This window comes from Lonchura striata, chromosome 34 (genome assembly GCF_050655825.1).
Source record: "Lonchura striata isolate lonStrDom1 chromosome 34, ASM5065582v1, whole genome shotgun sequence".
NCBI lineage: Eukaryota > Metazoa > Chordata > Aves > Passeriformes > Estrildidae > Lonchura > Lonchura striata.
In genome coordinates, this window is record NC_140736.1 from 4,718,200 (window position 1) to 4,734,152 (window position 15,953).

General features: G+C 57.8%; 1 protein-coding gene across 5 annotated transcripts in view; it reads left to right on the plus strand.

The window, feature by feature from the left end:
* Window positions 1-15,896, plus strand: part of SYMPK (symplekin scaffold protein) — a 53,302-nt gene extending 37,406 nt beyond the window's left edge. For 2 of the 5 annotated variants that reach the window (XM_085564856.1, XM_085564857.1), the window contains 9 exons: window positions 402-510; window positions 3,732-3,832; window positions 5,582-5,672; window positions 5,762-5,863; window positions 8,455-8,642; window positions 12,879-13,055; window positions 14,264-14,341; window positions 15,038-15,265; window positions 15,371-15,896. In XM_085564856.1, coding sequence (XP_085420982.1) covers window positions 402-510; window positions 3,732-3,832; window positions 5,582-5,672; window positions 5,762-5,863; window positions 8,455-8,642; window positions 12,879-13,055; window positions 14,264-14,341; window positions 15,038-15,265; window positions 15,371-15,523 — 1,227 coding nt within the window. In that variant the 3' untranslated portion in view covers window positions 15,524-15,896. Of the gene's footprint in view, window positions 1-401; window positions 511-3,731; window positions 3,833-5,581; window positions 5,673-5,761; window positions 5,864-8,454; window positions 8,643-12,108; window positions 12,316-12,719; window positions 12,834-12,878; window positions 13,056-14,263; window positions 14,342-15,037; window positions 15,266-15,370 lie in introns of those variants that run through there. The other 3 variants (XM_085564858.1, XM_085564860.1, XM_085564859.1) reach the window with 3 other exon arrangements.
* Window positions 15,897-15,953: the final 57 nt, after the last annotated feature.

Below are 15,953 nucleotides of genomic sequence, written 5' to 3' on the forward strand. Positions count from 1 at the left end.
TATCAAATTGGAATTAAATTAAAATTAAATTGGAATTAAATTTTTATCAAATTGGAATTAAATTAAAATTAAATTGGAATTAAATTTTTATTGAATTGGAATTAAATTAAAATTAAATTGGAATTAAATTTTTATTGAATTGGAATTAAATTAAATTGGAATTAAATTTTTATCCAATCGGAAATTAAATTAAATTTAAATTGGCATTAAATTCCAACTGAATTTCAACTCAAATTCATTAAATTAAAACTGAAGTTTAAATTAAAATGAATGGATTTAACCAGCAAAAACCTACCAACAACTGTAAAATTTTCTCATTTCAATCCCTGTCGCGGCCTCAACCCCGGTTTGGGTTGAGATCCGTCGATTTGGGTGAAATCGGTTGTTTTTGGTCGGCGCAGATCCGCGGGATGGGGATGAACTCCCCGGAGCTGCTGCTGCTGGTGGAGAACTGCCCCAAGGGCGCCGAGACGCTGGTGACGCGCTGCCTGCACAGCCTCACCGACAAAGGTGCGCCGGACGCGGGGACGCGGTGACAGGGTGACAGAGGGGACACGGTGACAGAGGTGACACGGTGACAGCGGTGACACGGTGACAGAGGTGACACGGTGACAGAGGTGACACTGTGACAGTGACAGCGGTGACACGGTGACAGAGGTGACACGGTGACAGCGGTGACAGAGGTGACACAGTGACAGAGGTGACGGTGACAGCGGTGACACGGTGACAGAGGTGACACGGTGACAGTGGTGACAGAGGTGACACGGTGACAGCAGTGACAGCGGTGACAGCGGTGACAGAGGTGACACGGTGACAGTGACAGCGGTGACATGCTGACACGGTGACAGCGGTGACAGAGGTGACACGGTGACAGCGGTGACACGCTGACACAGTGACAGCGGTGACATGGTGACACGGTGACAGTGACAACGGTGACACAGTGACACAGTGACAGTGACAGCAGTGACACTGACAGTGGTGACAGCGGTGACAGAGGTGACACAGTGACAGTGACAGTGGTGACAGAGGTGACAGTGACAGCGGTGACAGTGACAGTGGTGACAGAGGTGACAGAGGTGACACAGTGACAACAGTGACAGTGGTGACAGTGACAGCAGTGACACGGTGACAGCAGTGACAGATGTGACATGGTGACAGTGACAGAGGTGACAGAGGTGACAGTGACAGCAGTGACATAGTGACAGTGACAGCAGTGACAGTGGTGATGGTGACAGTGGTGAGAAAGGTGACAGTGACTGTGGTGACACGGTGACACAGTGACAGTGACAGTGGTGACAGTGACAGTGGTGACACGGTGACAGTGGTGACATGGTGACACAGTGACACAGTGACAGCGGTGACAGTGGTGACAGCAGTGACAGTGGTGACATGGTGACACAGCGACAGTGGTGACAGTGACAGTGGTGACACGGTGACATGGTGACAGCAGTGACATGGTGACAGCAGTGACATGGTGACACGGTGACAGTGGTGACAGTGACAGTGGTGATATGGTGGCAGTGGTAACATGGTGACACAGTGACAGAGGTGACAGTGACAGTGGTATTACGGTGACAGTGGTGGCACGGTGACAGTGACAGTGGTGATATGGTGACAGCGGTGACGGTGACAGCGGTGACACAGTGACAGCAGTGACAGAGGCGATATGGTGACAGCGGTAGATTTTAATCTTAATTAAAATGGGAAATTTAAATTTTCCGTCCCCGTTCCGCCCTCCCCGCAGCGCTGTAAATGAAATAAACACACCCGTTCCCTACGACTCTTAATTAAAATTGTAAATTTTAATCTTAATTAAACTGGTAAATTTTAATCTTAATTAAAATGGGAAATTTAAATTTTCTGTCCCCGTTCCGCCCTCCCTGCAGCACTGTAAATGAAACAAACACACCCGTTCCCTACGACTCTTAATTAAAATTGTAAATTTTAATCTAAATTAAATTGGTAAATTTTAATCTTAATTAAAATGGCAAATTTTAATCTTAATTGAACTGGTAAATTTTAATTTTCTGTCCCTGTTTCGCCCTCCCCGCAGCGCTGTAAATGAAACAAACACACCCGTTCCCTACGAATCTTAATTAAAATGGTAAATTTTAACCTTAATTGAACTGTAAATTTTAATCTTAATTAAATGGGTGAATTTTAATCGTAATTAAAATTGTAAATTTTAATCTTAATTAAACAGGTAAATTTTAATCATAATTAAAATGGAAAATTTAAATTTTCCGTCCCCGTTCCGCCCTCCCCGCAACTCTGTAAATGAAATAAACACACCCGTTCCCTACGACTCTTAATTAAAATGGTAGATTTTAATCTTACTTAAAATGGTAAATTTTAATCTTTATTAAACTGGTCAATTTTAATTTTCCGTCCCCGTTTAAAATGAAATAGACACACCCGTTCCCTACGAACCTTAATTAAAATGGTAAATTTTAATCTTAATTAAACTGTAAATTTTAATCTAAATTAAATTGGTAAATTTTAATCTTAAATAAAAGGGTAAATTTTAATTTTAATTAAAATGGGAAATTTAAATTTTCCGTCCTCGTTCCGCCCTCCCCGCAGCGCTGTAAATGAAATAAACACACCCGTTCCCTACAAATCTTAATTAAAATGGTAGATTTTAATCTTAATTAAACTGTAAATTTTAATCTTAAATAAAAGGGTAAATTTTAATTTTAATTAAAATGGGAAATTTAAATTTTCCGTCCTCGTTCCGCCCTCCCCGCAGCGCTGTAAATGAAGCAAACACACCCGTTCCCTACGACTCTTAATTAAAATGGTAGATTTTCATCTAAATTAAATTGGTAAATTTTAATCTTAATTAAAATGGCAAATTTTAATCTTAATTGAACTGTAAATTTTAATTTTCTGTCCCTGTTTTGCCCTCCCCGCAGCGCTGTAAATGAAATAAACACACCCGTTCCCTACGACTCTTAATTAAAATTGTAAATTTTAATCTTAATTAAACTGTAAATTTTAATCTTAATTAAACTGGTAAATTTTAATCTTAATTAAAATGGGAAATTTAAATTTTCTGTCCCCGTTTCGCCCTCCCCGCAGCACTGTAAATGAAACAAACACACCCGTTCCCTACGAATCTTAATTAAAATTGTAAATTTTAATCTTAATTAAACTGTAAATTTTAATCTTAATTAAACGGGTAAATTTTAATTTTAATTAAAATGGGAAATTTAAATTTTCCGTCCCCGTTCCGCCCTCCCCGCAGCGCTGTAAATGAAATAAACACACCCGTTCCCTACGACTCTTAATTAAAATTGTAAATTTTAATCTTAATTAAATGGGTGAATTCTAATCTTAAATAAAACAGTAAATTTTAATTTTAATTAAAATGGAAAATTTAAATTTTCCGTCCTCGTTCCGCCCTCCCCGCAGCGCTGTAAATGAAATAAACACACCCGTTCCCTACAAATCTTAATTAAAATGGTAGATTTTAATCTTAATTAAACTGTAAATTTTAATCTTAAATAAAACGGTAAATTTTAATTTTAATTAAAATGGGAAATTTAAATTTTCCGTCCTCGTTCCGCCCTCCCCGCAGCGCTGTAAATGAAACAAACACACCCGTTCCCTACGACTCTTAATTAAACTGGCAGATTTTAATGTTCGTTAAACGGGTAAATTTTAACGCTAATTAAGCGGGTGAGTCTGATTGTTAATTAACGCGGCGTGTCGGATCTCCGTGCCCGCAGTGCCGCCCTCGCCCGAGCTGGTCAAGCGCGTCAGGGAGTTGTACCACAAGCGGCTGCCGGACGTTCGCTTCCTCATCCCCGTCCTCAACGGGCTCGAGAAGGTGCGCTGGCCCCTCCCGGTGGCACCCAAGGGTGGCACCCAAGGGTGTTGCCTGGCGGTGTCGCCCAAGGGTGTCGCCCGGCGGTGTCGTCCGGCGGTGTCACCCATTGGTGTTGCCTGGTGGTGTCACCCGACGGTGTCGCCGTCGGTGTCACCCATCGGTATCGCCCGTCGGTGTCACCCATGGGTGTCCCCCGGCGTCACCCGTCTATGTCACCCATGTGTGTCTGGGTGTCACCCGGCGGCATCACCAGCGGTGTCGCCCATCGGTGTCACCCATGGGTGTCACCCGGCGGCGTCACCCATCGGTGTCGCCCATCGGTGTCACCCATGGGTGTCACCTGGCGGCGTCAGCCATCAGTGTCGCCCATCGGTGTCACCCATGGATGTCCCCTGGCGTCACCTGTCTATGTCACCCGTGGGTGTCTCGGTGTCACCCGGCAGTGTCACCCATGGGTGTCGTCCATCGGTGTCACCCATGGGTGTCCCCCAGCGTCACCTGTCTATGTCACCCGTGGGTGTCTGGGTGTCACCCGGCAGTGTCACCCATGGGTGTCGCCCATCGGTGTCACCCATGGGTGTCCCCTGGCGTCACCTGTCTATGTCACCCATGGGTGTCTGGGTGTCACCCGGCGGCGTCACCAGCGGTGTCGCCCATCGGTGTCACCCATGGGTGTCCCCTGGCGTCACCTGTCTATGTCACCCATGGGTGTCTGGGTGTCACCCGGCGGTGTCGCCCGGTGTCACCCATTGGTGTCACCTGGTGGTGTTGCCCAGTGGTGTCGCCCTGTTCGTCTCACCCATTGTTGTTACCCAGTGGTGTCGCCCATCGGTGTCACCCGGCGGTGTTGTCCATCGGTGTCACTCATTGGTGTCACCTATTGGTGTCACCCATCAGTGTCACCCAGTGGTGTCACCCATTGGTGTCCCCTGGTGTCACCCATTGGTGTCACCCATCAGTGTCACCCATTGGTGTCACCCATCAATGTCACCCGGCGGTGTCACCTGGTGGTGTCACCCGGCGGTGTAACCCATCAGTATCACCCAGCAGTGTCACCCAGTGGTGTCACCCATAGGTGTCTCCCATCGGTGTCACCCATCGGTATTGCCCGGTGGTGTCACCTGTCGGTGTCCCCCATCAGTGTCACCCATGGGTGTCCCCCATCGGTGTCCCTCAGTGTCACCCATGGGTGTCACCCATCAGTGTCCCCCGGTGTCACCCGTCGGTGTCCCCCATCGGTGTCCCCCGGTGTCCCCCATCGGTGTCCCCCGGTATAACCCGTTGGTGTCCCCCGTGGGTGTCACCCGTCGGTGTCCCCCGTGGGTGTCACCCGTGGGTGTCCCCCATCGGTGTCCCTCAGTGTCACCCATGGGTGTCACCCATCAGTGTCCACCGGTGTCACCCGTCGGTGTCCCCCATCGGTGTCCCCCGTGGGTGTCCCCCATCGGTGTCCCCCGGTGTCACCCGTGGGTGTCACCCGTTGGTGTCCCCTGGTGTCCCCGTCAATGTCCCCCGGTGTCCCCCGTCGGTGTCCCCCATCGGTGTCCCCCATCGATGTCCCCCGGTGGTGTCCCCGTGGATGTCCCCCGTGGGTGTCCCCCGGTGTCCCCTGTCGATGTCCCCCGTCGGTGTCCCCCATCGATGTCCCCCGTCGGTGTCCCCCATCGATGTCCCCCGTGGGTGTCCCCCGGTGTCCCCCGGTGGTGTCCCCGTCGGCGTCACCGGGGCTGAGCGGGTGTTCCGGTGCAGAAGGAGGTGATCCAGGCGCTGCCCAAGCTCATCAAGCTCAACCCCATCGTGGTCAAGGAGGTCTTCAACCGCCTGCTGGGGACGCAGCACGGTAGGGACAGCCGGGGACGGCGCCGGGGGTGGCACCTGTCACCTGTCACCTGTCCCGTGTCACCCGTCACCCTCCCTGTCACCCCGCAGGTGACGGCGCCTCGGCCGTGTCACCCCTGAACCCCGGGGAGCTCCTGATCGCCCTGCACAACATCGACTCCTCCAAGTGCGACATGAAATCCATCATCAAAGGTGGGCGCAGGGGCACCCATGGGTGACAGGGGCACCCGGGGGGGACAGGGACACCCGGGGGTGACTGGGACACAGGGGACACCCATGGGTGACAGGGACACCCAGGGGGACAGGGAACCCCTGCACAACATCGACTGCTCCAAGTGCGACATGAAATCCATCATCAAAGGTGGGCGCAGGGGCACCCATGGGTGACAGGGACACCCAGGGGTGACAGGGACACCCGGGGGTGACTGGGACACCCAGGGGGGGACAGGGAACCCCTGCACAACATCGACTGCTCCAAGTGCGACATGAAATCCATCATCAAAGGTGGGCGGAGGGGCACCCATGGGTGACAGGGACACCCGGGGGTGACAGGGACACACAGGGGACACCCAGGGGTGACAGGGACACCCAGGGGTGACAGGGAACCCCTGCACAACATCGACTCCTCCAAGTGCGACATGAAATCCATCATCAAAGGTGGGTGCAGGGGCACCCATGGGTGACAGGGGCACCTATGGGTGACAGGGACACAGGGGACACCCAAAGGGACAGAGGGACACAGACACAGGGACACCCAGGGGGACAGGGTACCCCTGCACAACATCGACTCCTCCAAGTGCGACATGAAATTGTCATCAAAGGTGGGTGCAGGGGCACCCATGGGTGACAGGGACACCCAGGGGTGACAGGGACACACAGAGGACACGGGACACCCATGGGTGACAGGGACACCCAGGGGGACAGGGAACCCCTGCACAACATCGACTCCTCCAAGTGCGACATGAAATCCATCATCAAAGGTGGGCGCAGGGGCACCCATGGGTGACAGGGGCACCCGGGGGTGACAGGGACACACAGGGGACACCCAGGGGTGACAGGGACACCCAGGGGGGGACAGGGACACACAGGGGACACCCAGGGGTGACAGGGACACCCAGGGGGGGACAGGGACACACAGGGGACACCCAGGGGTGACAGGGACACCCATGGGTGACAGGGACACACAGGGGTGACAGGGAACCCCTGCACAACATCGACTCCTCCAAGTGCGACATGAAATCCATCATCAAAGGTGGGCGCAGGGGCACCCATGGGTGACAGGGACACCCGGGGGTGACAGGGACACACAGGGGCACCCATGGGTGACAGGGACACCCAGGGGTGACAGGGACACCCAGGGGGGGACAGGGAACCCCTGCACAACATCAACTCCTCCAAGTGCGACATGAAATCCATCATCAAAGGTGGGCGCAGGGGCACCCATGGGTGACAGGGACACCCAGGGGGTGACAGGGACACACAGGGGCACCCATGGGTGACAGGGACACCCAGGGGGGACAGGGACACCCAGGGGGGGACAGGGAACCCCTGCACAACATCAACTCCTCCAAGTGCGACATGAAATCCATCATCAAAGGTGGGCGCAGGGGCACCCATGGGTGACAGGGACACCCAGGGGGGGACAGGGACATGGGGACACCCAAAGGGACAGAGGGACACAGACACAGGGACACCCAGGGGGACAGGGAACCCCTGCACAACATCAACTCCTCCAAGTGTGACATGAAATCCATTATCAAAGGTGGGCGCAGGGGCACCCATGGGTGACAGGGACACCCAGGGGTGACAGGGACAGACAGGGGACACCCAGGGGTGACAGGGACACCCGGGGGTGACAGGGACACCCAGGGGGGACAGGGACACCCGGGGGGGGACAGGGACACACAGGGGACACCCAGGGGTGACAGGGACACCCGGGGGTGACAGGGACACAGGGGACACAGGACACAGGTTGGGGGGGGACGTGGGACCCCTGTCCATGGACTCGTCCCTCCCAGTCCCTCCCAGTTCCCTCCCAGTTCCCTCCCAGTTCATCCCAGTTCATCCCAGTCCCTCCCACTCCACTCCCACTCCCCTCCCAGTCCCTCCCAGTCCCTCCCAGTCCCTCCCAGTTCCCTCCCAGTTCATCCCAGTCCATCCCAGTCCCTCCCAGTCCCTCCCAGTCCCTCCCAGTCCCTCCCAGTCCATCCCAGTCCCTCCCAGTCCCTCCCAGTTGCTCCCAGTTCCTCCCAGTCCCTCCCACTCCCCTCCCAGTCCCTCCCAGTCCCTCCCAGTTACTCCCAGTCCCTCCCACTCCCTCCCACTCCCCTCCCAGTGTCACCCACTCTGCTCCCAGTCCCTCTCAGTTCCCTCCCAGTCCCTCCCAGTCCCTCCCAGTTGCTCCCAGTCCCTCCCAGTTCATCCCAGTTCATCCCAGTCCCTCCCAGTTCATCCCAGTTACTCCCAGTCTCTCCCACTCCACTCCCACTCCACTCCCACTCCCCTCCCAGTCCCTCCCACTCCCCTCCCAGTCCATCCCAGTCCATCCCAGTCCCTCCCAGTCCCTCCCAGTTGCTCCCAGTCCCTCCCACTCCCCTCCCAATTCCCTCCCAGTCGCTCCCACTCCACTCCCAGTCCATCCCAGTCCCTCCCAGTCCATCCCAGTCCCTCCCACTCCACTCCCAGTCCCTCCCAGTCCCTCCCACTCCCCTCCCAGTCCCTCCCAGTTGCTCCCAGTCCCTCCCAGTCCCTCCCAGTGGCGGTCACGGCCGCTGTCCCCGCAGCCACCAACCTGTGCTTCGCGGAGCGGAACGTGTACACCTCGGAGGTGCTGGCGGTGGTGATGCAGCAGCTGATGGAGCAGAGCCCGCTGCCCATGCTGCTGATGCGCACGGTGATCCAGGCCCTGACCATGTACCCCCGCCTGGGCGGCTTCGTCATGAACATCCTGTCCAGGCTCATCATGAAGCAGGTCTGGGGCCCCAAAATCCCCTGAAATTACCCCAAAATTCACCCCAAAACCGCCCCAAAAATCCCCCCGAAATCCCCGATGCGCACGGTGATCCAGGCCCTGACCGTGTTCCCCCGTTGTGAACATCCTGTCCAGGCTCTTCATGAAGCAGGTCTGGGGCCCCAAAATCCCCTGAAATTACCCCAAAATTCCACTGAAATTACACCAAAATTCCCCTGAAATTACCCCAAAATTCACCCCAAAACCGCCCCAAAAATCCCCCCAAAATCCCCGATGCACACAGTGATCCAGACCCTGACCATGTACCCCCGCCTGGGCGGCTTCGTCATGAACATCCTGTCCCGCCTCATCATGAAGCAGGTCTGGGGCCCCAAAATCCTCTGAAATTACACCAAAATCCCAGTGAAATTACCCCAAAATTCCATCAAAAATCCCCCCGAAATCCCCGATGCACACGGTGATCCAGGCCCTGACCGTGTGCCCCCGTTGTGAACATCCTGTCCAGGCTCATCATGAAGCAGGTCTGGGGCCCCAAAATCCCCTGAAATTACCCCAAAATGCCCTGAAATTACCCCAAAATTCACCCCAAAACCGCCCCAAAAATCCCCCCAAAATCCCCGATGCACACGGTGATCCAGGCCCTGACCGTGTACCCCCGTTGTGAACATCCTGTCCTGCCTCATCATGAAGCAGGTCTGGGGCCCCAAAATCCCCTGAAATTACCCCAAAATCCCCTGAAATTACCCCAAAATTCACCCCAAAACCGCCCCAAAAATCCCTCCGAAATCCCCGATGCGCACGGTGATCCAGGCCCTGACCGTGTACCCCTGTTGTGAACATCCTGTCCAGGCTCTTCATGAAGCAGGTCTGGGGCCCCAAAATCCCCTGAAATTACCCCAAAATTCCACTGAAATTACCCCAAAATCCCCTGAAATTACCCCAAAATTCCATCAAAAATCCCCCCGAAATCCCCAATGCGCACGGTGATCCAGGCCCTGACCATGTACCCCCGTTGTGAACATCCTGTCCAGGCTCATCATGAAGCAGGTCTGGGGCCCCAAAATCCCCTGAAATTACACCAAAATCCCCTGAAATTACCCCAAAATCCCCTGAAATTACCCCAAAATTCCACTGAAATTACACCAAAATTCCACTGAAATTACCCCAAAATTCACCCCAAAACCGCCCCAAAAATCCCTCCGAAATCCCCGATTTGCACGGTGATCCAGGCCCTGACCATGTACCCCCGTTGTGAACATCCTGTCCAGGCTCTTCATGAAGCAGGTCTGGGGCCCCAAAATCCCCTGAAATTACCCCAAAATTCCACTGAAATTACCCCAAAATTCCACTGAAATTACCCCAAAATTCACCCCAAAATTCCTCCAAAAATCCCCCCGAAATCCCCAATGCGCACGGTGATCCAGGCCCTGACCATGTACCCCCGTTGTGAACATCCTGTCCAGGCTCATCATGAAGCAGGTCTGGGGCCCCAAAATCCCCTGAAATTACACCAAAATCCCCTGAAATTACCCCAAAATCCCCTGAAATTACCCCAAAATCCCCTGAAATTACCCCAAAATCCCCTGAAATTACCCCAAAACCCCCTGAAATTACCCCAAAATTCACCCCAAAACCGCCCCAAAAATCCCCCCGAAATCCCCGATGCGCACGGTGATCCAGGCCCTGACCGTGTACCCCCGCCTGGGCGGCTTCGTCATGAACATCCTGTCCCGCCTCATCATGAAGCAGGTCTGGGGCCCCAAAATCCCCTGAAATTACCCCAAAATCCCACTGAAATTACCCCAAAATTCCTCCAAAAATCCCCCCAAAATCCCCGATGCACACGGTGATCCAGGCCCTGACCGTGTACCCCCGTTGTGAACATCCTGTCCCGCCTCATCATGAAGCAGGTCTGGGGCCCCAAAATCCCCTGAAATTACCCCAAAATCCCCTGAAATTACCCCAAAAATCCCCTGAAATTACACCATAATTCACCCCAAAAATTCCCCCAAAATCCCCTGAAATTACCCCAAAAATCCCCTGAAATTACCCCAAAAATCCTGCAAAAATCACCCCCAGGTGTGCCAGTACCCCAAGGTGTAGGAAGGGTCCATCCCTGGTGACCCCAGGTGTGTCCCAGGTGACCCCAGGTGTGTCCCAGGTGACCAAGGTACCCCCAGGTGTGTCCCAGGTGACCCCCAGGTGTCCCCACTCACCCAGGTGTGGCTCAGTGACCCCAGGTGTGTCTCCCCAGGTGTGTCAGTACCCCAGGGTGTAGGAAGGGTCCATCCCAGGTGACCCCAGGTGTGTCCCAGGTGACACCAGGTGTGTCCCAGGTGTCCCTGCTGACTCCAGGTGTGTCCCAGATGACCCCAGGTGTGTCCCACGTGACCCCAGGTGTATCTCAGGTGACCCTGCTCACTCCCAGGGGACCCAAGTGTGACCCGGGTGACCCCAGGTGTGTCTCCCCAGGTGTGTCAGTACTCCAGGGTGTAGGAAGGGTCCATCCCAGGTGACCCCAGGTGTGTCTCAGGTGACACCAGGTGTGTCCCAGGTGTGTCAGTACCCCATGGTGTAGGAAAGGTCCATCCCTGGTGACCCCAGGTGTATCTCAGGTGTGTCCCAGGTGACCAAGGTGACCCCAGGTGTGTCTCCCCAGGTGTGTCAGTACCCGAAGGTGTGGGAGGGCTTCATCAAGTGCTGCCAGCGCACCAAGCCGCAGGGGTGTCCCAGGGGTGTCCCAGGGGTGTTCAGGTGCCCCCAGGTGTGTCCCTGCTGACCCCAGGTGTATCTCAGGTGCCCCCAGGTGTATCTCAGGTGCCCCCAGGTGTGTCTCAGGTGACCCCAGGTGTGTCTCAGGTGTGTCCCAGGTGACCAAGGTGACCCCAGGTGTGTCTCCCCAGGTGTGTCAGTACTCCAGGGTGTAGGAAGGGTCCATCCCAGGTGACCCCAGGTGTGTCTCAGGTGACACCAGGTGTGTCCCAGGTGTGTCAGTACCCCACGGTGTAGGAAAGGTCCATCCCTGGTGACCCCAGGTGTGTCTCAGGTGTGTCCCAGGTGACCAAGGTGACCGCAGGTGTGTCCCAGGTGTGTCAGTACCCAAAGGTGTGGGAGGGCTTCAAGTGCTGCCAGCGCACCAAGCCGCAGGGGTGTCCCAGGGGTGTCCAGGTGCCCCCAGGTGTATCTCAGGTGCCCCCAGGTGTATCTCAGGTGACCCCAGGTGTATCTCAGGTGACCCCAGGTGTGTCTCCCCAGGTGTGGAAGTACCCGAAGGTGTGGGAGGGCTTCATCAAGTGCTGCCAGTGCACCAAGCCGCAGGGGTGTCCCAGGGGTGTCCAGGTGACCCCAGGTGTGTCCCTGCTGACCCCAGGTGTATCTCAGGTGCCCCCAGGTGTATCTCAGGTGCTGCCAGGTGTATCTCAGGTGACCCCAGGTGACCAAGGTGACCCCAGGTGTGTCTCCCCAGGTGTGGAAGTACCCGAAGGTGTGGGAGGGCTTCATCAAGTGCTGCCAGCGCACCAAGCCCCAGGGGTGTCCCAGGGGTGTCCAGGTGACCCCAGGTGTATCTCAGGTGACCCCAGGTGTATCTCAGGTGCCCCCAGGTGTATCTCAGGTCACCCCAGGGGTGTTCAGGTGCCCCCAGGTGTATCTCAGGTGACCCCAGGTGTATCTCAGGTGTGTCCCAGGTAACCAAGGTGACCCCAGGTGTGTCTCCCCAGGTGTGTCAGTACCCAAAGGTGTGGGAGGGCTTCATCAAGTGCTGCCAGCGCACCAAGCCGCAGGGGTGTCCCAGGGGTGTCCAGGTGCCCCCAGGTGTATCTCAGGTGCCCCCAGGTGTGTCTCAGGTACCCCCAGGTGTATCTCAGGTGCCCCCAGGTGTGTCTCAGGCGACCCCAGGTGTATCTCAGGTGCCCCCAGGTGTATCTCAGGTGACACCAGGTGTCCCTGCTGACCCCAGGTGTATCTCAGGTGCCCCCAGGTGTATCTCAGGTGCCCCCAGGTGTGTCTCAGGTGACCCCAGGTGTGTCTCAGGTGTCCCCAGGTGTATCTCAGGTGACCCCAGGTGTGTCTCCCCAGGTGTGGAAGTACCCGAAGGTGTGGGAGGGCTTCATCAAGTGCTGCCAGCGCACCAAGCCGCAGGGGTGTCCCAGGGGTGTCCCAGGGGTGTCCAGGTGACCCCAGGTGTATCTCAGGTGCCCCCAGGTGACCAAGGTGACCCCAGGTGTGTCTCCCCAGGTGTGGAAGTACCCGAAGGTGTGGGAGGGCTTCATCAAGTGCTGCCAGCGCACCAAGCCGCAGTCCTTCCAGGTGGTTCTGCAGCTGCCCCCGCCCCAGCTCGCCGCCGTCTTCGACAAGTGCCCGGAGCTGCGCGAGCCCCTGCTGAGCCACGTGCGCAGCCTCACCCCCCACCAGGTGACACCCCCGGGTACAGGTGACATCACCTGGGGACGGGTGACATCACCTGGGATGGGGCTGACAGGTGCCCGGAGCTGCGCGAGCCCCTGCTGAGCCACGTGCGCAGCCTCACCCCCCACCAGGTGACACTGGGACAGGTGACATCACCTGGGGACAGGTGACATCACCTGGGGATGGGGACGTCACCTGGGGATGGGGCTGACAGGTGCCCGGAGCTGTGCCAGCCCCTGCTGAGCCACGTGCGCAGCCTCACCCCCCACCAGGTGACACTGGGACAGGTGACATCACCTGGGGATGGGGGACATCACCTGGGGATGGGGCTGACAGGTGCCCAGAGCTGTGCCAGCCCCTGCTGAGCCACGTGCGCAGCCTCACCCCCCACCAGGTGACACTGGGACAGGTGACATCACCTGGGGACAGGTGACATCACCTGGGGATGGGTGACATCACCTGGGGATGGGGACGTCACCTGGGATGGGGCTGACAGGTGCCCAGAGCTGTGCCAGCCCGTGCTGAGCCACGTGCGCAGCCTCACCCCCCACCAGGTGACACCCCCGGGTACAGGTGACATCACCTGGGGACAGGTGACATCACCTGGGGATGGGGACAGGTGACACTGCCAGGGGTGTCACACCCCTATGACAGGTGACACCCAGGGGACAGGTGGCACTGCCAGGGGTGTCACACCCCCAGGGACAGGTGACACTGGGACAGGTGACATCACCTGGGGATGGGGACAGGTGACACTGCCAAGGGTGTCACACCCCCAGGGACAGGTAACACCCAGGGGACAGGTGGCACTGCTAGGGGTGTCACACCCCCAGGGACAGGTGACACCCTGGGGACAGGTAACACCCCCAGGACAGGTGGCACTGCCAGGGGTGTCACACCCCTAAGACAGGTGACACCCTGGGGACAGGTGACACCCAGGGGACAGGTGGCACTGCCAGGGGTGTCACACCCCTAGGACAGGTGACACCCAGGGGACAGGTGGCACTGCCAGGGGTGTCACACCCCTAGGACAGGTGACACCCAGGGGACAGGTGGCACTGCCAGGGGTGTCACACCCCTAGGACAGGTGACACCCAGGGGACAGGTGACACTGCCAAGGGTGTCACACCCCCAGGGACAGGTGACACCCAGGGGACAGGTGACACTGCCAAGGGTGTCACACGTGTCCCCCCGTGTGTCCCCCCCGGTGACAGCAAGCGCACATCCCCCTGTCCACCATGGCCATCCTGGAGGCCACCACGCGCCACGAGCCCGAGGGGACACCTGGAGAGGTGGGGACACCTGGGGACACCTGGGGAGGTGGGGACAGGGACGGGGACACCTGGAGAGGTGGGGACACCTGGGGACACCTGGGGAGGTGGGGACAGGGACATGGGGACACCTGGAGAGGTGGGGAGGTGGGGACAGGGACAGGGACACCTGGGGACACCTGGGGAGGTGGGGACAGGGACATGGGGTACAGGGGGATGCCAGGTGGGCACAGGGGACATTTGGGGACATCTGGACAGGTGGGCACAGAGGGACATTTGGGGACAGGGCACACCTGCCCAGGTGGGCACAGGGGACATTTGGGGATGGGGTCACACCTGCCCAGGTGTGCACAGGGGGACATTTGGGGACATCTGGACAGGTGGGCACAGGGGACATTTGGGGACGGGGTCACACCTGCCCAGGTGGGCACAGGGGGATATTTGGGGACAGGTCATACCTGCCCAGGTGGGCACAGGGGGACATTTGGGGACATCTGCCCAGGTGTGCACAGGGGACATTTGGGGATGGGGTCACACCTGCCCAGGTGGGCACAGAGGGACATTTGGGGACATCTGGACTGTGGGACATTTGGGGACGGGGTCACACCTGCCCAGGTGGGCACAGGGGACATTTGGGGACGGGGTCACACCTGCCCAGGTGGGCACAGGGGACATTTGGGGACGGGGTCACACCGCTGACACCCATGGGTGCTCCAGGAGAAGCCGCCGAAGCGCCCGAGCGACGCCGAGCCCAAAGCCAAGGGGGGTCCCGCGGCCCCGGGGGGGGGTCCCGCCTCGGGGTCCCCTCCCCCCGACGCCCCCCCCGAGCTGGGGGGGTCGGACCTGGAGCCCCCCCCCATCTTCATCAGCGCCGCCGAGGATGAGGAGAGCTCGGGGGGGGGAGGGGACGCCTCCCCCCCCGACGCCGCCCTCGACCCCCCCAAGGTCAGACCCTCCCCCACCCTTCGAGCCCCTCCCCCCATTTCGGGGTGGGGGAGGGGTGTTTCTAACCCTCCCCCCCCCCCAATTTTTTTTTTTCTCTCCCCCCAGGACCCCCCCGCGGGCACAGAGCCCCCCCAAGCCCCTCCCCCCTCCGGCGAGGCCCCTCCCCCCGGCAGCCCCCCCTCCTCGGAGCCGCCCCCCCCCGGCACCCAGAGCCCCGAGGGGCTCCCGGGGGTCCCCGAGGGACCCTCCGAGGGCTGAGGGTGGTGGGGAGACCCCCGGGACCCCTCCCAGAGTGGGGGAGCCCCCCGGGACCCCTCCCCGGGGTGGGGGAGACCCCCAGGATCCCTCCCCGGGGTGGGGGAGCCCCCTGGGACCCCTCCCCTGGGTGGGGGAGACCCCCGGGACCCCTCCCCAGGGAGGGGGAGACCCCCGGGACCCCTCCCCAGGGAGGGGGAGACCCCCGGGACCCCTCCCCAGGGAGGGGGAGACCCCCGGGATCCCTCCCCGGGGTGGGGGAGACCCCCAGGACCCCTCCCCAGGGAGGGGGAGACCCCCGGGTCCTCTCCCCAGGGTGGGGGAGACCCCCGGGACCCCTCCCCAGGGCAGGGCTCAATAAAGGCCTGGGCGGAGCTTTGGGGGCGTGGCTTCTTCTTGGGGGCGGGGCCAAAGGGATGGGGGCGTGGCCTCA